Source organism: Mus caroli, unplaced genomic scaffold (genome assembly GCF_978045245.1).
Source record: "Mus caroli unplaced genomic scaffold, Mus_caroli_1 scaffold_13, whole genome shotgun sequence".
Lineage (NCBI taxonomy): Eukaryota > Metazoa > Chordata > Mammalia > Rodentia > Muridae > Mus > Mus caroli.
In genome coordinates, this window is record NW_028227268.1 from 706,769 (window position 1) to 730,200 (window position 23,432).

A 23,432-nucleotide genomic window follows, 5' to 3' on the forward strand; every position below is an offset into this window, starting at 1 on the left:
AACCTCCAAGGGCACCTGGACTCATGCGTGTGCATGCACACATGAGTGCGTGCACACCCACACACCCACTCACACACTCATACCACTGGGTTGGGGTTGTAGCCTGGTAATACAGGGTTTCCCTAGGATGCATGTGGAGCCAGGCTCAATTCCCAGCACTGCTAACCCCTAAAAGGCAACAAAGAAACAAGAACCAAACCCCAGGGAACCCCAAGGCAGAACAAATGATCCCAGGGTCTTGGGTGAATCCGAGAAACTAATGGGAGATTTTTTTTTTTTCTTGCTCACCTCTGACTTCTCTGTGGTCGCCATTCTCTTGTGGTTCAGCCTTAGGAGGAGCCAGCACCGCAGCCTGGGTGACCACAGCTTGTCCAGCAACTGTGTATGTGTTTGCTGGGGCCAGTCCAGCCACACTGGTGACTGACACTGCTGGTATCTGATGAACAACATGGACCGTCTGCACAACAGGTGGCTGAGAGGTGGGTGTGGTCACTGGGGTTGCAACAGTGTAGGTGACAGGCTTAATGGCCGGGGGTAGCTGCCGCTGGACAGTAATTAAGACGGGCTGACTAGAGAGAGGTGACCCTGTTGGGAGACAACATGAGCAGTATTGAGCTTGCACGGCTCCTTGATCTTACAGTTTCCACACGAAGCTCTTCCTAACATGAACACTAGACTTTAAAATACAGAACATTACAAAGGAGAGACATGGGCTGGAGAGATGGAAGCACTGATTATTCTTATGAAGGTCCTGAGTTTGAATCCCAGCAACCACATGGTGGCTTACAACCATCTATAATGACATCTGACTCCCTCTACTGGTGTGTCTGAAGACAGTTTCAGTGTACTTACATATAAATAATAAATCTTAAAAAAAAAAAAAACACACACACACACAAAGGAGAGACATACATCATTTTATTAAATTTTTTCAAGATTTATTTTTGTTTATCTGCTTAAGTGTTTTGCTTGCTTTTGTGTCAGTGCACCATATGTGTGCCTGGTACCCACAGAAGTTTCAAGAAGGCTCTGAATCTACCAGAACTGAAACACAGTGTGCGTACTAGAACCTGAACCTGAACCCAGGACCACGGCAAGAGCAGGAGATGCTCTCAACCACTGCGCATCTATCTCTTCTGCTCAGATGTACTGTCTTCACAGGGACATTTAGTTTCTAGATCTAATTAATAAAAACTACAAACTCTGTTTTATTCTGATTTCTGACAATATCTCTTTCCTCCTTCAAGAATATGCTCTCTGTGAGGGCCTAAAGGCATGCCATCTGCGCCCAGAACCAACACTTTCATTCTGGTAGGACAGAGGCACAAAACTCAGAAACAGCCACAGGTGGTCAGAGCCTCTGGTTCTCAGCAAGTGGACATCAGCAGCTGGAGACAGGTGGCAGGGCAGGGTCTCTTTGGGCCATCGAGCCTAGCCGCCAGAATGCCCATCTTCTAGCTTTACTAAGATACACATTTTATTCTATATTGTGGTTCTGCAACTAAACTGGAAATATTCATCTACTCACTAAATGGGATACATTTTTGTTCCAATCAGTGCCTAGTTTGTCTAACTTCTTTTGGTGAGGAAAGGGCTTTTTTTTTTTTTTTTTTAAGAAAACAACTGAGAAATACCGATTCTTTTTAGTTTTGTTTTTAGGAACAGGGTTCCACTATATATGCCAGGCTGGACTTAAACTCACAACAATCCTTGCCTTAGCCTCTTGGGTAATAGTATAGTCACTCACTACCACACCTGCATGCCGATTTAAAAAAGGAAAGAAAAAAATCCCAGTGCCACCGGTTTTTCCAAAACCTTCCATCCACACAACACTCAGGTACTTACACTAAGTGCCAAATTCAGGCATCTCTGTCTGGCCCCACTCCCAGCCCCTTTGCCCCTCCCTCTTCCTTCTCCTGGGGTCTCTCTCACCTGGTGCACTCTGGGCAAACCTGGCCTCCTGGATGACGGCAAGCTTGGGCTGTGAGGCACCAGGCTCAGGCTCCAAGGGGGCTGGGGAGCCCTCCCTCGACAGGCTCTCGGGGGTCTGGGCGCCACTGGAGTGAGCAGACAGCACTCCGGCATGGTTGGGAGAAGCTGGGGCACTCCTGGGTCACCAAAAGAAGACAGGGGTATTTTACAGTGATGCTCTAAAAAGGATGCGTCCATTCATTTAATCTTTATAAAGGGAAGCCTCTGTCTCCTGCCAACTGAGCCCAGGTCTGTGTGGCTGACTTTCTCTGTGGAGACCCAGTGAGGCTCAATGGACAGTACCAGAGCTAGGCCACGCATGCCACACAGGTTGCTCAGTTCCATGAGAAGGCTGCTACCCTCTCAGAGCAGTGTTTCTAAGGAACCAGTCAGCAGGAACCAGTGAGCAGACTGTGGGGCCTTAAGGCTTCTAATAACCTCATTTCTTTCAGGTTAAAAACATTCTTAATGAATGTGAAACATACGGTTCTAAAATCAGGCAAATGAGAAATCTTGAGTTTACAAAACTGAAAGTCACTTTAAAGAACTGTTCACATACCAAAAGAAATGAAAACTACCACATGGCTCCATGACCTTGCCTCCTGGAGTCTAATTACTTTAAGATATGCATTAAGTTCAAGGGAACAGCAAGCAGTACAGGTGAACAAGGCGATAAGAAATAGAAACATAACCAACCTTTTCCCAGTTCCCCACCCCAACACCAGTACAGGCATCCGCAGATCTTCTGTTTGGAAGGAATCTCTGCCAACATGCTGAAGTGGTATTACTGACAGTGAGTGCAGGCTCTGGTTCCTGTGTCCTTACCTAGAGGAGAGAGGTCCCAGGGGGGTTCTAAAGCAAGGCACGCCCCTAGGCCGTCTTTTCCTAAAAGCCTGCTCTACCAGCTTGCTCTCGGAGGCAGGGTCTATCCTCCAGAAGGAGCCTTTGCCTGGTTCTTCCTGGGAACGTGGCACTTTGATGAAATAACGGTTCAGAGAGAGATTGTGGCGAATTGAATTCTATGAAACATAAAAAAATACGTAGGATTCACTTTGTTGAGAAATGAAGATGTGCCCAAGCCTTACTGCCCTGTAAAGCAGAAACCTAGGTGCTCAGCTGCAGACACAGAGTGAGGCCTCAACGCCCAGCCTCCCTGGGATGAGCTGAGTGAGACTGATGTGGGTTGGAGCCTGTGTGGCCACAACTCAGGGAATCTCGTGTGGGGAGGGGGAACCTGGGCATGAGAAGGATTAAGGCTCTGCCATTTCCCATTTCTTCCTTTCAAGGTAGGAAACAGGCCTGTCACTACCACCTTGGCTTTGGTCAGATGGGAGTCAAGACTATACTGTCAATTCTTTCTGTTTGGAGACAAACAGCAGACATAAGCCACCCCTTTAAAATGTTTGTTACTTTGTATTTTCGATGAAAGAATCTGTCATACCATTTAAAGAACATCAGTATAGTATAAAGTACTTATTTAGCAAGTCAGCAAAGCCCAGGAGTTATAAGTGACTCCACCTTCCAGTCCAGTACTTGGCTCTGTATTTCCAAAGTACATCCATGTGATTATTTGACCTTCATCAATAATTCCACTGGGGAAGGAGAGAAAAACCAACTCCTAAGCCATCATTCTTCTTCAAAAAGTTTAGCTTCAGGATTTCCAAGGGTCTCAGACAGTGTCTGACTTCTAACCCCCTGACTTGTGGCCCCAGCACTGAAGTAAACACAGGACAAACGTCATAAATTCACAGCTACTGTCTCATATCCTTACATCTTTGAGTACATTTAAAAATCAAAGTTTCAAAATGGTAATAACTTAAAATCTGGGGATATACAAAAAGCCTCCATTTTCTCTATTCCCCATTAATATTCTAACGTAATAATAACTAGCCATGGCCTGAAGTTCTAACTTGTCAGAGGCAGCTAAGAAATCTAACAAATGTCCAGTATTCCTTTACAGTCTTTCCCAGAGACTGCTCCAGAATCAGTGAGTCATGGGTAGGAAACAAGGCCTCTGACTGTGGCTCTGAGTCAGGTCATGGGCAGCGTGAAGGGGCCTGGCTGTGTCTGACTCGCTGAGATTCAGCATACTTGAATAAACCGACATATAGTGCTTCGATGTTTTGTTATCAGGTACTGCTGACAACCAACCTTTCTTCCAATTCCAGAAAATCAAAGGGGGCTGTTCTTGGTGCCCATCAAACACAGAAGGCAAACCTTCACCAGCTGCATTCAGACCTTTCAGGTTTGGAGGAGAGGCAGAGTCAAAGGCTGTATGTCAAGAGAAGCAACCCAAACAAAGATAACATAGGCTCAGCATCCCTAATTAAAAAACCCAAATCCAAAACTTTGAGGAAACACGGTGCTCCCAGCAGAAAGTCCCCACTTGTCCCCATGTGCCTGCCACACTGCCATTAGGCACTGGCACACTAGAGATGTGACAAAACTGTATACAGGGAAAAAAAATCAATGAACATCATGTTTAAACTGGTTCTTTCCCTAGGATATCTTGTTATAGACAGGCAAATATTCCAAAATCTGAATCATTGAGATAAGTCAGTGGACTCGAAACCACCACCTGAAAAGGGAACTCCTGCAGCCCCTGTGGTTAAGCTGGTCCCGCTACTCAAGACTCCAGTCCCACTCAGAGCACAAAGCCACAGGATAAAGACATTCAGGGAGCTCAGCTACACTAGCTCAGGAAACAACTTAGTTTGCACGTTATTAGCATAGTGGGAATGTGGAAGCAGTAACTGGGCTTTCTGTCCAACAGGAACCCTGAAGGTGAAGGCTGCTTCTCTCCTCCCCGTCATGTGCTGAGGACACTCATGCAGTTGCAGTGGTTGAGGTCAGGAACTGCTCCTTACAGGTCTGAATATTAACAGCCCCCACCCAGTCTGGGTGCCTTACTAACCACCCCCTTCCCGAGAATCTGCACACAGTATGAAGTCAAATCCATAAATGGGCACCTGTAATATCTTATCCAATACTCTGCAAATGGGGGAAACATGATTCTTAGTTCAGATACAAAGAGAAAAGCACCCATTTTTCATTATTATTTTAGGTCCACATACTATGGTCAAGATAAATGTACCTTCAATCTGCTCTTACAAATGAATATAATCTTAAAAATAATTCTTTGTCTTTCTTCAAAAACAAAAAAGGGGTGCTGTTCTTTCTATACAATCTAATTGCCCCATTTTGTGGTAAAATTTCCTCTGCAAATTACAAAATAGCTGTTCAACACAGAGACTCTGTAATATCCTAAAAGTTAGACCAAGAGGCAGTCTTATAGATGCAGGGCATTTGAGATGAGAAGGGAGACTTCTATCCTCCACACAAACTGCTAGAGAGCAGGACTCAGGTGGAAACCCACCTCTGTGCACTTGTGCCTAAGTGTGTGTGTAGGCCAGAAAACCACCTTGAGCTTCATTCCTTAGGAGCCAAACACACCGGAGATATTTTGATACAGGGTCTCTAACAGGGCCTAAAGCTTGCCAAATAGGCCAGTAAATCCAAAGGAGAGGCCCTCCCCAGCACCCTAGACTGTTTACATTAATTCTGAAAATGGAACTCAGGTCCTCCTGCAAACATTGTTCCTTTTTTTTTTTTTTTTTTTTTAACCAACTGCTCTATTTCTTCAGCCCTGGAAATCCAACTTTCTTCTGTTAAGAAGCCTTCCTCCTGACCCAGAGAATAGTCAGAATAAATACGGTCTGACGTAGATTTAAGAGATGCTTTTAGAAAAGCAGCTGAGCTCTCATGGCAATATAAGACCAAACGAATGCCAGCATCCCAAAGCCGAGGACAGGAGCAATTTACAAATGCAAACCCATCAAGCCAGGCAGTGGTGGCACACGCCTTTAATCCCAGCACCTGGGAGGCAGGAGCAGGCGGATCTGAGTTCAAAGCCAACCTGGTCTACAGAGCAAGTTCCAGGACAGCTAGGGCTGTTACAGAGAGACCCTGTAGGGTGGGTAGGCAAGGGTGCGTGTCTGTGAATTAAAACAGATTCCCGACAGCTGGTCTCTCTCACACTAAATTATCTGGAGCCAGTAGGAATAAACATTCCACACTCAGGTGAGAGAAAGTCATCTTTATGAACCTTGATCTGCACAGAGAAGAACATGTCTGAGTAAAAACAAGAGTTAACAGAATTCTTTAGCAAGAAAAGTATAATATATACCAGAAACACACAGACATAAACAATCACATAGCTTGAGTCTTACTCAAGCTTTCAAAGTACCTCATCTCAAAGCCCCTGGGAACTGGTATTTCAAATCATCAGCATTCTGAACATTAACAAATGAAAACAAGCCCTTAGACCTTAAGGGTCCTCACATGCGCACACTGACTGTGCTCCATGGTATCCCATGGGACAGAGTGGACAAATTAGTCAGTGCTCTCTGGGACCTTTAAAAGTCATGAGTGTTTTAAGCACAAACTTCATTCCGTGGAGGACAGGAAAGTGCTAGGATCAAACCTACAATATGCTGGGCATTCTACTGATGAGCAACATCTCTGGCCCACAGCCTATCTCCACAGATTAAAACATAGTCAATACAGCTGGAATTCAATATGCATTATGTTAAGGCCCTTGACACAGAACAGACTGTGGCAATGTTCCCCAAATCCAGTGACTTCCTGGGGATTGTCCAGCAGTTTGTGCATCCCAGGAAGGGAAGGTGGAAAGGTGATGGTCTTACTTTTCATCTTCTATGACTAAAGACTCTTTAAAGGTTAATAGCAAAGATCCAGTTTAACACATTTCTACATGTGCAGGTAAAAAGGGCTTCAGTGGGGCATGGCAGCACACACCTTTAACCCAGCACTCAGGAGAAGCAGACAGATCTCAGCCTGATGGACAGAGTGTTCTAAAGTATAACACTTTGTTTGGTTTGTTTTTGTTTTTTAGACAGGGTTTCTCTGTTTAACAGCTCTGGTTGTCCTGGAACTTACTCTGTAGACCAGACTGGCCTGAAACTCAGAGATCCGCCTGCCTCTGCCTCCCGAGTACTGGGATTAAAGGCGTGCACCACCACTGCCCAGCAAGCAGAAGAATTCATAAAAAGTATAAGATGTTTAAAAAGTGTAAAAGGTATATAAAAATTAACTGTTAAATGTTTTTCCTTTCAATAAGCAGAAAAATTACCCCCACATATCCACATTATAATCTCCACTGGACATTTTAAAAGGTAATGATTATTCATCAAATCAAAGCCTCAAAGTGACATTGCTGTTATCGGTTATTTTATGAATTAAAAAAAAAATCATACTACAGCTCCCTTCTTTGTTTTTGTTGCTGTTTAAAACTGGTCATGGCAGCCGGGCGTGGTGGCACACGCCTTTAATCCCAGCACTCGGGAGGCAGAGGCAGGAGGATTTCTGAGTTCGAAGCCAGCCTGGTCTACAGAGTGAGTTCCAGGACAGCCAGGGCTATACAGAGAAACCCTGTCTCGAAAAACCAAAAAAAAACAAAAAAAAAAACAAAAAAAACTGGTCATGGCAAACTTTCCCTTTCCCAAGTTACCTCAATTCCCAAACTTTTCTACATGTCTAGGAAATGGTGATATATACTAGATACCCAGGTGTGGTGGTGCATACCTTTAATCCCTGCACCTGAGAGCCAAAGCCAAGCAGACCTCTCAAGAGTTCAAGGCTAGCCTGGTCTACACAGTGAGTTTTAGGAATGCCAGAAAGCTACAAAGTGGAAACCCTTCCTCAAAAACAAACAAACAAACAAAAACCCACCTCAAAACAAACAAATAAAACCCCAAAACGACTACCAGCACCAGCACCAGCACCAGCAACCTTCCAGGGAACCCAGGCTGCAGAACATTGGCATTGTGAAGAGGCTGGAGGCTCTTCACGGGGGAAACTGCAACTTAGATTGGTCCTGTCCGTCTCTGCCAAGTATAAATGCTATATTCTAAAAACAAAGTCAGGATTACCATGGTAAAACAACTTAAAAACCAGTCTCAAGCCGGGCGTGGTGGCGCACGCCTTTAATCCCAGCACTCGGGAGGCAGAGGCAGGCGGATTTCTGAGTTCGAGGCCAGCCTGGTCTACAAAGTGAGTGCCAGGACAGCCAGGGCTACACAGAGAAACCCTGTCTCGAAAAACCAAAAAAAAAAAAAAACAGTCTCTGTGAAATGTAAAGTTCCTATATTTCAAGAGGCACAGGTGGATGAACGTGAGAGGCAAGAACAGACTTTAGTTTTAAATTCCCCAACATTTTCAACAAACAGAAATGAAAGTCCCCCAGGCTTTATGTATCCCAGGGAAACATTTATTTCCCAGATAGTAAAAGCATCTGTTTCAGTTTTCTCCAGAAGTGCTGCTCCTTCTCTACGAAAGAGCAGGGCGCTGTCAGGCCTCGGCTCTCGGTGGAGACTCCCTTCTTAATGACCTCTCTAGTATACATCCCGGTTAGAAAAGGCAGCACCTACAGCAAGCTGAAACGGACTTACCTGCCAGCCCTTGTCCGCAGTCCTGTAGTATGGATAGTTTTTAGTGATGTGTGTATAAATCCCATTTAGGGTAAGTTGTTTATCAGGAGCCATTGTAATTGCTTGTACTATCAACTGTGCATAGGAGTAAGGTGGCTTTGAGTCATCCTGTGTTAGAAAAAAAAAAAAGCACCTAAGATTCAAAGATTCTTTATATGTTCTTCCAACAGCGTTTTTATTATAAAAGTAAGATAATGGGAAACGTTGAGAAAAGTTAGTTGGAAATTTGTAGAATATATAGAAAGATTAAAAATCACATATGGGGCCAACACTCTAGAGGCAAAGGCAGGCAGATCTCTTTGACTTTGAGGACAGCCTGGTCTACAAGGAGAGTTCCAGGACAGCAGGAGTGCTACATAGAAAAACTGCATCAAACAAACAAACAAACAAACAAATCACATAAGGAGAAAATTTAAATGATAAGAACAAAACAATAAAGAGAAGCAAAGCCACTGGGCTTCAGGGAGCCCAGAGCAGGGAGGGCTCTGTGGCACGGAAGGGAAGGAGCATGGCCAAGTATGATTGGGAGCAAGCACAGCACAATGGTGGTTCTAACAGGGATCTTTCCACACATCAGAAGTCACAAGAGCACTTGAGGTAGAACTGTCCAAATGCCCATCTACTGCCAAGCCTCTGCATGTGAGGACATGTCTGTGTAGAAGCCTAGTTTCTGTATGAACTTCTAGAAAATGCATACCAGCACTGGGAAATATCAAAACAATGTAAACAAAAAGAAGCTCTCTACAGGTCAGGATATTCAAATAATGCCACTTATTCAAAGCACACTCAGCATAAGGCCTCCTGGGCTTCATTACCATCACTGTAAGGATGTATACTGCTCATAAAGTCTGTAACTTATGTACTTAGTGTGTAGGTGTGATACCTGAATGGACGTCTATTCAGCATGCGCGTGTAATGTCGTATAGGACAGAAAAGAGAGCGCAGCTCCCTTAGAACTGGAGTTACAGGTGTTAGTCCCATGTGGGGGCTGAGATTTAAACCCAGGTCCTCTGGAAGAGCAGCAGTTAGTATTCTTAACTGCTAAGCCATGTCTCCAGACTCTTCCCCAACCCAGACTTGTATTTTTAGAATTTACAGTTTTAAAGGAAACCATTAGTGCTACACATTGAGTTAAGGTCAGCCTACAGAGTAAGACACTGAATCCCATCTCAGTAGAGATGCACTTAGGGATAAGGGAAAAATCAGAGGGCATAAAGGAAGAGCGCTGATGACAGCTCAGACAGCAGGAGCTGATGATGCAGACATGTTTTTCAATTCTCAATAGAAAACCTTAACACCCCACTACAGCCAGCATCCAGAAGACCCCCATGGCCCTCCTTAAATGGCTAACATTTTCCTAGCACTTACTTTGCTATCCCTTAGGCCACAAAGGCTCTGCCTCAGCACTCACAGGAAGACACCAAGTTCTAGGAAGAGACCCCAAGTCTGAGCAGTGGCTAAGCAGCTCTCCTTGCACCCACCATGTGCCTGACTTGGAGGTTTAAGCCTCCATCCCTGCTCAGAAGGCCAACGTATTTCCTAGCACTTTTTTCTTACATGTTTCTAAGGATGTTATTTGTTCTAGGAGTCAATTTTCCTCTCCTGCTATGTGGACCCTAGGAATCAAACTTTAGATCATCCGCCTTTATCCTCCAAGTCCTCACACTTTTAGAAACAATGTCTCACTATATGCCTCCAATAAAAACTGAAACTTGTTATATAGACCAAGATGGCCTTGAACTCAGAGATCCTCCTGGCTCTCCCTCCTAAATGCTGAAATTAAAGGTGTATGCTACCATTTTATTCCTTAAATAATTTAACATAGAAAATGGTCAGAATATCCCTGTATGGGTAAAGCAAACTTTGCAGCTGCTGCCAGGCCCTGAGTGTGCACAGCTGCTCACAGACCACTCTCGGTTCTGGTATTATAGCCATCATATTTCTACTGCAAGGCTTCAACCCTGCACCTAAGCCTGCCGCTGTGTGCGCAGGAACATCGATATGTTCTGCTCACTCCATGGCTCTTTTGTGTTCTTTGTGAGCATGTCACATTTACAATGACACGGCGGAAGTAGCAATATATACCAATTATGCTTTTTCTCACTTAACCCCACAGCAACTCCCTTCTGTGTCACTAGCAAGTAGTCTACAGTTGCCCTGGGAGCCTCACAGATGTGTTGAATAATTTTTTAAAAATGCACTACAAATCCTGATGCCTATGTCACACTCAGAATGACATGAGAATCAAATCCACACAGATGCACAAGTCAGTGTGCCAGACGACTTTTGTCCGCTTGACAAAAACTAGAGCCAACAGGGAAGAGGGCCCTGAACTAAGGGCTTGCCTCCATGCAAGCTGAGCAGCCTCTGGACATATCTGTGGGGCTTTTTTTTTTCCTTGATTAATTATTGGTGTGAAAGAGGCCAACCTCTGTATGCGGTGCCACTCCTGGGCAGGTGGCTCTGGACTATAAGCAAGCAAACAAGCAGGACTCCTCTCCATAGTTTCTGCTTCCGGATTCTTGCCCTGACTTTTCTCAATGGTGAACCATTACATGGAAATGCAAGACAAACAAACTCTTTCCTCCCCAAGCTGCTTTTACTAGTGTTTTATCACAGCAAGAGAAACCTAGCAAAAACAACATGGTATTTATTCCCAAAGGACTGGTTGGTTACCAGTATCTGCGTAATGCCCCCCAAATCCACGACTGTAAAACATTTACCTTTGGGCTGTCTCCACCTGAAGCTTCCTTTTCATTTTCTGGCTGGGAGTTGTCAGCCATTAAACTGAGGTCCGATGGCATCACACGGCCCACTTTGTACCCTGAAGACCCTGCTCCGCGAGGGCTGGATGGGCAGGAGTTGGCAGCACTGTGGAAGAGGGAAGAGCCCTTTAAAGGAAGCATGGTATTGTTCTTCCATAACGAGCTGGGTCAGTAAAAACAAACATTTCTCCTTAAAGATTTATTTATTATGTGTTTTGCCCACATGTATGCTAAGTGCATGTCTAAAGGAGTCCAGGATAGGCTGTGGGATCTCTTAAAGCTGGAGTTACCCCCACACCTCTATACCCCACTCCTCTATATCCCACTCCTCTATACCCCACTCCTCTATACCCCACGCCTCTATACCCCACCCCTCTATACCCCACTCCTCTATACCCCACGCCTCTATACCCCACCCTTCTATACCCCACTCCTCTATACCCCACTCCTCTATACCCCATGCCTCTATACTCCACTCCTCTATACCCCACGCCTCTATACCCCACTCCTCTATACCCCACCCCTCTATACCCCACGCCTCTATACCCCACTCCTCTATACCCCACCCTTCTATACCCCACTCCTCTATACCCCACTCCTCTATACCCCATGCCTCTATACTCCACTCCTCTATACCCCACGCCTCTATACCCCACTCCTCTATACCCCACCCCTCTATACCCCATGCCTCTATACCCCACGCCTCTATACCCCACTCCTCTATACCCCACTCCTCTATACCCCACTCCTCTATACCCCATGCCTCTATACTCCACTCCTCTATACCCCACCCCTCTATACCCCACGCCTCTATACCCTCTATAATACACTCTATAATATACCTCTATAATACACCTCTCTGTACTACACTCCTCTGTACTACACTTCTCTAGCCCCATTTATTTTTCTTGAGACAATACTTCATTCTATACTGTAGGCTGGTCTTAAGTGTGCAGCAATTTTCTGGCCTCATTTTCTGAAGTACTGGGATTTTGGGGGGCTACTATGTCTAGTTAAACTGAAAAAAAAATGAGACTAGCAATATTTCCTACATGAAAGGAAATACAACTGTCAAGACAAACTGTGGGAAGACAGTGTCCTGTGTGTCCTGCTGGAGAGAGTGAGCCATTACATCCAATAGGAACTTTTTTTTTTTTTTTTGGTTTTTCGAGACAAGGTTTCTCTGTGTAGCCCTGGCTGTCCTGGAACTTACTCTGTAGACCAGGCTGGCCTTGAACTCAGAAATCCGCCTGCCTCTGCCTCCCAAGTGCTGGGATTAAAGGCGTGTGCCACCATGCCCGGCTAGGAACTTCATTTTGTAAAAAATATTCTATGTGCATTGGTGTTCTGCATGCATGTGTGCCACCTGTCTGAGGGCATGAGGACCCTGGAGCTGGAGTTACAGACAGCTATAAGCTGCCAATGTGGGTGCTGGGGCTTGAACCTCTGGAAAAGCAGCCAGTGCTCTTTAACCACTGAGCCATTTCTCCAGCCCCAAACTTTAAAAAATCTTTTTTTGAAAGATTTATGCTACATTTTGAAGTGTGTGTGTGTGTGTATATGTATGTATGTATGTGTGTGTGTGTGTGTGTGTGAGTGTGTGTGTCCCCTATACACAAGCCTGGTGACTTCTGGTGAAGGCCAGAAGAGGGTGCTGGATCTCCTAGAATTATGTTCATGAACTGCCATATGGAACTAGGAACTGAGCCTGGGTCTCTCTGCAAGAGCAGAAAGTGCTCTGAAAGGATGAGCCATCTGTCTACCCCTTAACATTTTAGATTTCAATTTTCAGTGCAGTGCCTAGAGACTCAATCACTCTCAGTCTGTGAGGAGGAGTTTTGGAAGAAATATAATTAGATAATCTGTCCATCTCTTCAATGAAAAAATATACTTAAAAACTGGAAACAGAGCTAAACTTAAGAGCTAGATCCTGAAGCAGAGACAAAAGCAGGCAGAGCTCTGAGTTCCAGGCTAGCCCAGTCCCCATGGCAAGTTCCAGTTCAGCCATTGACATAGATTATGGACACAGTGAGACACTATTTAAAGGTGGGGGGAAAAGGAAGAAGGAAAGAACAGCCCCAGACTGAGCCCAGCTGCACCCCTACCCCACACAGCCCAGCTGCACCCCTACCACACAGCCCAGCTCCACCCCTACCCCACACAGCCCAGCCCCACCCCACCACAGCTTCCCTCAATGCTCTATCCACCAGCAAATGAGAAACTCATGCATGCCCACAGTTCTTGAACACTGATAGATGAGGGTTCAGTCAAAAATAAGGCATTTAGACAATCTATCCCCTCTGAGGCTCAGGGGACAAGCAGGAAATCAGAGACAATGGTAGTGAAATCGCAAACTCTAGACAGGACACAACAATGTAACCACAGACTCAGAGCAGGCACAGTGCCTCAGTCCGGGTCTGCACAAGTCAAGCCCTGTCAATCATCAGTCTTGGGTGGTGGAGGGCTTATGTGACCCTAACCCTTACCTCTGGATTACAGCAGCTCAGGAGACTGGTGCACCCACCAGACTCCAAAGGATAACACCAGTTCTAAGGCCACAGAATGGTCCCGGTCAAACAAACCCAAAGGGACACAGACAAAACAGGAATCCCATAACCTACCACCGTGGGAGAATTACAATTTACAGTACAGAAACTCTGAGCAGACTCTTGGTAGCCAGCTGTAGAGTGCCAACTTGTGCCTCTGCTATACCTGATAGTTCCCGTGGGGGACGGAAGGGGGCTGATGAGGTGGGCCATCGTGTCTGGAATGTTGATGGTCAGGGGTGAGATGTGTGGCTGCACAGGCTTCACTGGCGACTCAGGTGCTTCCTGCTTCTCTCTTTTCTCGCTGGATAGGGCTGTGAATGTTATCTTGATATTTGTGCTCGGAAACCTGAAAGTGCACCTGGAAAACAGAACCCGACAGTCAGTTCATGTCTGCGACCACCTGAGCTTCTTTCTCCACAGGACAGAGGCTTTCTCCACTTCAAAAACCACAAGCCATGTATACCAAGGCATCTAATAAGCAAAACCACAAATAAGGAATTTCATACGATGTTAGCCTAACGGCACGCGTCTGTGAACCCACCACTTGGGAGGTAGGAGTAGAAGTTCAAGGGCAACCTGGGCCACATGAGACACCCTACCTTCACCCCAAAAAGACAGAAGAGAGTGACAGAGAATGTGAGAGACAGAGATAGAAGGACATACAGAAACAGTACTTAGAGCAGCCATTAAAAATAAAAATTATAGGACAAAAAAGAAAGGAAAAAAAAAAATCAAATGTCTGCCACCTGGCAAGGTGTGGCCCCAGCAAGGGCTAAGAAAGCACTAAGCTTCCACTGCTTGAGCAAAGTTACACTTGGACATCTTTAGCCACTGCAGAATCCTTCCAGTGGCCTCTACCCTACTCCTGTGCTGCCTCTGACAGCCGGCCAGGCTAGAGCATTGAGCTGAGAGACCTAAGGCTCCACCAACATCTATGTCTACATACAAACCATACCTTTACACTAACATACAGCCCCATGGAAATCGATCATGTTTAAACAGTCTCTAAGTAGAAAGGCAGTTTAAAATTAGAGATGTCTCTTTATACAAAACAAGTTCAACTGATTTATCAATTTTCAAAATAGTACTCCCAATAGATGTCTCACAACCAATCCCTCTTCCCTACAGTAAATGAACAGCTTTCTGTCCTCTGAGAAACCATCACCTGTTTGAGTTTCCTCAAAGACTCCCAAGTGGTTCTATTTTCCACTGCATTCCAGGTTTTGAGACCAATTCCTTCTCTCTTATATCTTTCATACTGACACCTGTAATCTTTGGGTCTTATGAGTTCAGATTCCTTGCAAACCCTATAACAACGTTTTGGCTGGGAATCTTCTCTCCCTGTCTTTTTTCCCCTTTCAAAACAGTGTCTCACTATGCAGTCCACTGTTCTGGAATCCTATGTGGACCAGGCTGCACTTGAACTCAGAGAGATCCCCATGCCTCTGCCTTGACCTCTGAATGCTGGGATTAAAGGTGTGTGGAACCACTCCTGGCTTTCTTCCCTGGTTCTAATCCCTATAATTGCATCTATATTAAATCACTCTCCCTCTCTAATACGTGAATGGGTGTATTGGCTGCATATATGTCTGTGTATCGGGTGAGTGCCTGGTACCCATGGAGGTCAGAAGCGGGGCCAGATCTCCTGAAACTGAAATTACAGATAGTCCCAGGACACCACGAGGCTACTGGGAATTCAATCTGGGTCCCCTGCAAAAGCTTTTAACTGTTGAGTCATCTCTGTAGCCTCCTAAAACATTTTCTTAACTTCAATTCTGAAGCTGGTGTGATAATAAACACCTGTAATCCCAGTACTTCAGAGGTGGAGGCAGGATTACCAGTTCAAAGTCAGCCTTAGCTGCATAAGCCCTGTCTCAAAAAAACAAAACAGGGGTAAGTTTTTAAAGAAGACAAATTCCTCATTTCCTAGGCTACAGGGAGAAAAAAAGCACGCACGAGAGAAAGAGTGAGAGAAAGAGAGCCCACGTTTCCTTTCACTGCCAACTGTGTCAGTCAGTCAGTCAATAAACATTGAAACTTGGTAACATTAGTGGCCCTCAGCTACTCAGAATACCCACACATAAAATAAATGAATGAATGAACGAATGAACAAACGAATGAACAAATGGACGAATGAATGAAAACATTAGTGGTAATACATTTCCACAGATAGATTTGTTTCTGTGCACACCTACCAGGGAACCTTGATTTTGGACTCTCATGACCGGTGCAGGATCCCAGAGGCTTGTGATAGCAGGTTGAATGACTCATTTGAGTTTCTTGATACACGCAATTTTGTCCCAACTTTAGTCCCAATTGTCCCCTAATTCTATTAACAAAGACTGAAAAGAGCTCTCTGCCCACCCACTATTCTATCTGGCAATTTGCTGTTGGAAAGGCTGGCTCAGTAGTGGTACAGGTCTGTAATACCAGCGACTCAGAAAGCAGAGACAAGAGAGGACCACGAGCTCAAGGCTTGCCTGGCTATAGAGTGAAACCCTATCTCAACATAAAGAGTTCAAAGATAGGGAAGGATCGGCTCAGCTCAGTGGTGGAGTGTGTGTCTGGCACGTACAGGGCTCTTGCTTCAAACCAGGAAGGAAAGAAAAGAAACAAAGGAAAGGCAATGGGAAGAATGGTGGAGCAGATAAGAATGGATATGGCTGCACTGTGACACAGAAAGGCAATGGGAGAATGGTGGAACAGATAGCACCACACTACTAGAACAGATATCGCTGCACTGTGATACAGATACCCAGCATCAGGAGCACAGATGCACAAAAGTTCACTCATGCACCAGAGTGCCACTCAACAACTGTAGAGCACAGATGCAGCTCACAAACACCATTAAATAAAAGCCAAGCTCTGAGTTTGGTCCACCCGACTGCACTTAATGAAATCCTGAAAACTACAGCTCATCTCCTTCCTAGGAGATCACAGTGTGCCGACCTGGGCTCCCCCAGGAAGATGCCGCCAGCGATTCTGAGGGTAAATCTAGTGCTCTATTCTCCACACTGAGATACAGCCTGCCAGGATATACATGGGCATCAATCAAGCTCTTTAAAGGGCTCCTTCAACTTAGGTTGGTTCTGTTCTATAAATAAAGTATATTTCAAAGAAAGCTCACTTAAAATAGCAACCAAGTCAGGGAAATGATCAGAGGCTGGCGAGACAGATAGCTCTGTGCTGTGTGGGTCTGACCGCCTGGGAACTAAGGCTGGAAGAACAGACTCCTGAGAGCTGTCCTGACCCAACACATATTACGTGGCAAGTGTGCATACTACCAACATAACGATAATAATTAACTTAAAAACAAAAATCAAAACCAAACAAACAGTAGTGTCCTTTCCCCCTAAAATGTCCAAAGATCAGACTACAGTTTAGGGTGCACACAAATAACTCTATGCAGTTTACGGTGCACACACATCAACACAGAAGTGACACACTGAACAAAGTATCACTTTTGTTTTACCTATACAGGGTCTGAGCAAAATGAATATAATGTCTAGGATTGTTTTACGTAATCACTAATAAAGCTGATAATTACATATTTGACTTTGGGTAAAGTATTTCATTAACAGGACGCCTGATAACAAGGCTGCCCTCCGCCTCTTAGGCACTTGCAGTGACAAATGGCACAAGCCCACCTTGGTTCCTTATATTGCAAGACTTCATACCATTCCTCAACTCAAGAGAACTGTCTTTACAATGTCACTGGAATAGCTAATAAGCACACGAAAAGATCCTCAAGTCACAAAGACCCACAAAGGTCTGGGTAGGAGTGGTAAAAACCTCTCTCTATAAATAGATGAGTACAGAGATAACATATTTTAAAAATCTATATCCCAAAGTCTAGGTACGGTGGTATGTGCTTTTAATCACGGCAGTCCTGAGAATGAAGCAGGAGACTCAGGAGTTCAAAGTCATCCTCAGATACAAAGGTTCTAGGTCAGCCTGGGCTACCTGAGATCTTTTCTCCCAAACTTAAACAAGCGCAGTTGAGAATATTCATATCAGCAATAATAGTTCCAAATAAAACTATTTTATGTGTTCATCTGTAGAGTAAATTTTACTAAATTCACATTCTTAAGAACTTTACAGAAATGAAATGACCCAATTTTGTCTAAAAAAAAAAAATAGATTTCATAAGCATACCATTCAAATTCTTCACCTCAGGGTCCATTCTTTATTCCATATGCATTCAAAAAGAAAGATGCCCAATCTGTGGCTTAGAATTCAAAATAGTTGTTCCAGAGCTGAGAAGGCGCAGTGTGTGAGTGTAGGGGGAATGACAGTGAAGATGGATGCTAATCTAATCATCTGCACCCTAACTGTGACAGGCCACAGGAGCTGCAGAGGCAGGGCAGTGACAATCATGTAACTATCTCCTGGTGATTCAAGGGGGATTGGAGAAATGTTCAAGTGAGAAAGAAGGCACAGGTGAGCAGTTCTGTGGACTTAGAAGTAGCTAGCTAGGAAGAGGATGACTCACTCCACAGGCTGTGGAAGGACACCGGCTCTCTCTCTCCAAGGAGGAAACCTGAAGAGGGAAAGAGTGGGGCTGCGAGAGTGAGTGTCACCCTAAGCCTTTTGTTCTTCCTGTCGACTTGCTTTGGAGGTCTACAGTCCCTTCTCTAAATTCTAAAAGCAAAGGTTCTGAAAAATCTAATCTCAAATCCCCTGGCAGCCCATTCTGACCTGCACTAAAGAAGAGTTAATTATAGCCTTCGACTGCCCCACTTAGTGAGAACAACCTTGTGTTTTTGCCTCAGAAGTCTAACAGTCTGGATCACAAGGTGCAGGGAGTGCTGCACCACATTCAACCTGTGCATACAGAGGCCACCAGACAGACCTGGAGGCTTCCAGTGGGACCCCACAAGCATCAGATCTCACAGTACCACTTCTCACAGGGTGTCTCTAAAACATCCTGACTGGCTAAAGAGGAAAATCGGATGTTTATGTGGAAAGGAGTAAGTTCACTAAGCTGCTGTCTTAGACCACTAATAAGTATTTCTATCGTTACTGACAGACGGTAAGTATCCCCAGAATCACTGCCAGTGATCACAGCTGTGAACTCCTGCCCACCCTGGTGTCTGAGCACCAGCAAGGTAGCCAGCAGCAGAGCTTCACATGGCACCAGACAAAAGTACCCAGCTGCTGCTTATCTTGTTAAGCAAAATCTTGACTCATAGTTTATACGACCCTTAGTCACCAGGCAGAGACATTAAAGGAAAAGTCTTTACCCTTTACTTAACACACTGAACCTGTAACCGTGCAAAACCCATCTATCAGAAAGATAACATTGCGGGCAGATGGTGGTGGCGCACACTTTAATCCAGCCCTGGGAAGAAGAAGCAGGCGGATCTGTGTGTTCAAGGGCAGCCTGGTCTAAAGAGTGAGCTCCAGGACAGCCAAGGCTGCACAGAGAACCCCATCTCGAAAACCCCTCTTGCCCCAAGAAAGGACATTTCAAATGCTTTGACAATATGTTCAACTTTATTTAACAATTCCAGATAGTTGGAAATAGACTTGGAAGTATCAAGGGGAATCCATCTGGAAGTTGACACTTGGGGGCGACTATGAACACACTGAAGTCAGACCAGCAGTCACTTAAGGACTACATGACTGCACACAACCACAACACCACACTACATGGTAATGATCCATTTAAAGAGAGCTGAGCATGGTGGCACAGGCCTGTAGTCCCCACACTTGACAACTGTGTGGCAAACGGACTGCCTGAGCTACAAGATAAGGTCCTGTCTCCAAAAACTAAAGTTTAGCTGATGTCACTTCTTTCTGGGTAAAAGAAGGAAACACCACCACCACCTCCTCCTCCTCCTGCACTCAACGACAATTACAGGGCTGTGTGAGCATGAGGATCTGAGCTTAGATTCCTAGCACTCATGTCAAAATAACGGCAATGCACACCTAATACCAGTACAGTAGTGGATTAGGTGGAGAGAAGACAAGGCCAAGGTCTCACTGGCCAGCTGGTCTAGCAGAAAAGACCAATGAGCAGACACGCAGGTGCGCGCGCACACCAGACAGATAAACATGATGGAGGATGGAAAGATGGCTCGGCATTAAGAACACTGGCTACTCTTACACAGAAGACCTGGGTTTAAATTCCAGCACCCACAAACATCATGGCTTACAGCTGTATCTACTGTTACATGGGATTCAACTTCCTGTTCTGGCCTCTACAGGTGCTTGCACTCACATGTGTACATATATACACACACATGTACATGAATAAATACTAAAATATACATTTTTGGGAGCAGTTTTTTTGAAACAGGGTTTCTCTGTATAGCCCAGGCTATCCTGGAACTCACTCTGTAGACCAGGCTGGCCTTGAACTCAGAAATCCGCCTGCCTCTGCCTCCTAAGTGCTGGGATTAAAGGTGTGCTCCACCACTGCCCGGCTAAAATAAATTTTTAAAAAGAGAAAAGAGAAAGAAGCTAGATGGTGGTGATGCACACAACCCCAGCACTGTGGAGGCAGAGACAGACAGATCCCTGAGTTCGAGGCCAGTCTGGTCTACAGGGTGAGTCCAGAACAGCCAAGGCCAAACTGTTTTCAAAAGCAAACAAACAAATAGTAAAAAAGAAATAAGACAGCCAACCATGCCCTTCACTGGCTAACAGGCTCCATTCTAACTCTCTCCTCCACTTACAGCTTCCTTTCCTGATCTCACATCAACCCCAGTTCTTGACATCCAGATCAGAGAGGAACATGAGCTTTCAGAATACAGTCCATTAATAGAATCACTTGCTCTCAAAGCATAACTCTATATAATCACAGCACTGGGAAGGAAGGGAAGAAAAGGAGTTCAAAGCCATCCTCAACTACTTGAGCTGAAGGCCAGCCTAGGCTGCATAGGACTCTACCTTAAAAAATAAACATGGCTGAAATGAAGGCTCAGCAGCTAAAAGTACTTGCTGAGGCCCGCCCCACCCTCCACTCCAGCATCTGTTTATGGTTTCCACCGCACCAGGTAAACAGACAATACACACAATACTGGCATGTGAGCAAAACACTTCGTACACATTTAAAATTTACATTTTCTTTGAGTGGTGACATCTGATTGTCACCCATCTCTACTAATTTATAATAAATACAAGTTCATAAATTGAGAAGTGTAAATTATCCTTGAGACTAATTCTAAGCTGTCTCTTAGAATCACTTATATCTTTAATTTCTTCAACAAGCTCTTTATTCTTACCTAACCCCACTCTCTAGAAAAAGCTTTACCTGCCACACACATTTGACCCAAAGCAAACAAAGCCAGAGACAACATGTGCTGCACAAGAAACATACTCAGGCTCACACAAACTCTAGAGTGTTATGACTCTCTCTCTCTCTCTCTCTCTCTCTCTCTCTCTCTCTCTCTCTCTCTCTCAAGCACACCTCAGAAGGGACCCCATGCAGATCCTTCCACGCCATGTACACCCACCAGCAGGGTTCTTCTGTGAGCCTAGAAGGTGGCCGCTGCTCTTTACAACAATGGATGGGTTTCTTCTCACTCAACACAACCAAGTGCAGCGCTCACGAATCTGCAAACACTCATTAGAGGTGATCTCTGCTGTCAGTTGAGTTAGTGAACATGAAACTATCTAAAAAGATACAAACTCGAAATGTGTTTGCTAAGATGATCCCCTCCCTCAACAGCATGAAGAGAAAAACTGGGAAGGCCTTGGGCTAGAACCCTGGTGCCTGGTCAGACGCGAACAGAAACCCTGAAGCAGCAGCAGGGTGTGGACAAGTAATGGAGAAAACGGCGCGCAGAGGAAGAGGGGTGGCAGCCATCTCGGGCCCAAGAGTGGGCACCAGGCCACAGCAGAGCAGGTCCAGAAGAGAGATGGAATAACAATCACAGAGAAACACAGGTCCAAGCCATCAGGGTAAGTAACACTGAGGAGGACACCCAGGCCACTGTGTGGGTAACTTAGAGGTAGGAGCGGCTCCACACAAATGCTTCCAGTGGGCCAGATGCAGAACAACAAGAACAAAAAGAAAAAAGAGGAGAGGAGGAGGAGGAAGAGGAGGAAGAAGAAGAAGAGGAGGATGGTGCCGGTCAATGGGGAAGTTAAGGTAATCATTTCTTATTTCCAATTCCCAAAGCTGCTTAAAAATCCCATTTTCGAGCTAGGGAGATGGCTCAGCAGTTAAGAGTACTTGGCTGCTCTTTCAGAGGACACAGGTTCAATTCTCAGCATACACATGGTAGGTAGCTCATAACCATTTGTAACTCCTATTCCAGGGGATCCAACTCCCTCACACAAGCAGGCAAAATTCCAATGTACATAAAATAAAAATAAGTATATTTTTAAAAATCCATTCTAGGGCTAAAACAGCACAATGCACTGTTTTCCTGAGGAGTATGAGGACCTGGGTTCGATCCCTTCCTTTCCCAAGTTCCACAATATGAACAAACAAAATTTCAATCTAAAAAGAAGTTCATCAGCTACCATTTACATATTAATTTGACAACAGGAAATGACATTTCATTTTTTAAATTCTATCTCCCAAGGTTCAACTGTTCCTACTATATGCCAACTTTAGCCTCATGAACGGATTCTACGGTTTCTATCCTCCCATCCTATGTATCACCCAACCATCTCTTTTATGAGATGGCACTAAGGCCAGGGTTAGTTATACGGCAGGCAGGATTTCTAGCAACCTCCTAAGAGTCAAGTAGGTGCCTCATCATCCAGACCCATAACAGCATTCAGGTCCAAGAAAGGAGCTAGAGAAGGAGCCGGTGTCTGCTTAGCACAGATAATCTTATGATGGCAGATGGGGCAGTAAGCCAGGCTCTCCCTCAGCTCCCACTGCAAGGTAAGAAACATTTTCCATTCTCCTTAAATCCAAGAGAAACAAAATTACCAACCCTGTCAAAATGAGGTACTAGAGCCAGATCTGGGTAGCAAATTTCTCATTAAACACACACACACACACACACACACACACACACACACACACACACACACACACACGCTGGTGAGATGGCTCAGCAGGTAAGAGCACCCAACTGCTCTTCCAAAGGTCCTTAGTTCAAATCCCAGCAACCACATGGTGGCTCACAACCATCCCTAACAAGATCTGACTCCCTCTTCTGTTGTGTCTGAAGACAGCTACAGTGTACTTACATGTAATAAATAAATAAATAAATCTTAAAAACACACACACACAAACAAAGAAACAAATTTGTACCCTATAGTCTTAAATTGTCTACAAACTTCAGATCCAGATGAATAGTATTAGCCCACACAAAGAAAGAATTTAATCTTCATAGTAATCAATTTGCTCTTTCTAGAAATGTTATTAGGCTAACTTTGTTTACATTTTTATTTATTTATTTGGAGAAGGTAGTGCCCACCGCAGAGCAGGAGAGCTGGTTCTCCCCTCTACTATGCAGGTTCAGAAGACCAACTCAGAAGGCAGCTCCTCAGGTTCACAGGTAACCACCACCATCCAATATGCCATATTACTGGCCCAAACTGGTTTCATTCCTTATAATCCTACCAAACACTGAACCCACATTTTTTTTTTTTTTTTTTTTTTTGGTTTTTCGAGACAGGGTTTCTCTGTGTAGCCCTGGCTGTCCTGGCACTCACTTTGTAGACCAGGC

At 44.8% G+C, this 23,432-nt stretch overlaps 1 protein-coding gene across 4 annotated transcripts in view; it reads right to left on the reverse strand.

Moving 5' to 3' along the window:
- Positions 1-23,432, reverse strand: part of Foxk2 (forkhead box K2) — a 51,675-nt gene that overhangs the window by 12,023 nt on the left and 16,220 nt on the right. For all 4 annotated transcript variants that reach the window (XR_015044900.1, XR_015044899.1, XM_021177331.3 and 1 more), the window contains exons 2-7: positions 13,958-14,152; positions 11,204-11,351; positions 8,442-8,588; positions 2,797-2,990; positions 1,933-2,108; positions 289-585 (exon numbers count right to left, since the gene is read on the reverse strand). Coding sequence is in view for 2 of the 4 variants with exons in the window: in XM_021177331.3 (XP_021032990.2) it covers positions 289-585; positions 1,933-2,108; positions 2,797-2,990; positions 8,442-8,588; positions 11,204-11,351; positions 13,958-14,152 (1,157 nt within the window). In the remaining 2 variants the exon portion in view is untranslated. The remainder of the gene's footprint in view (positions 1-288; positions 586-1,932; positions 2,109-2,796; positions 2,991-8,441; positions 8,589-11,203; positions 11,352-13,957; positions 14,153-23,432) is intronic.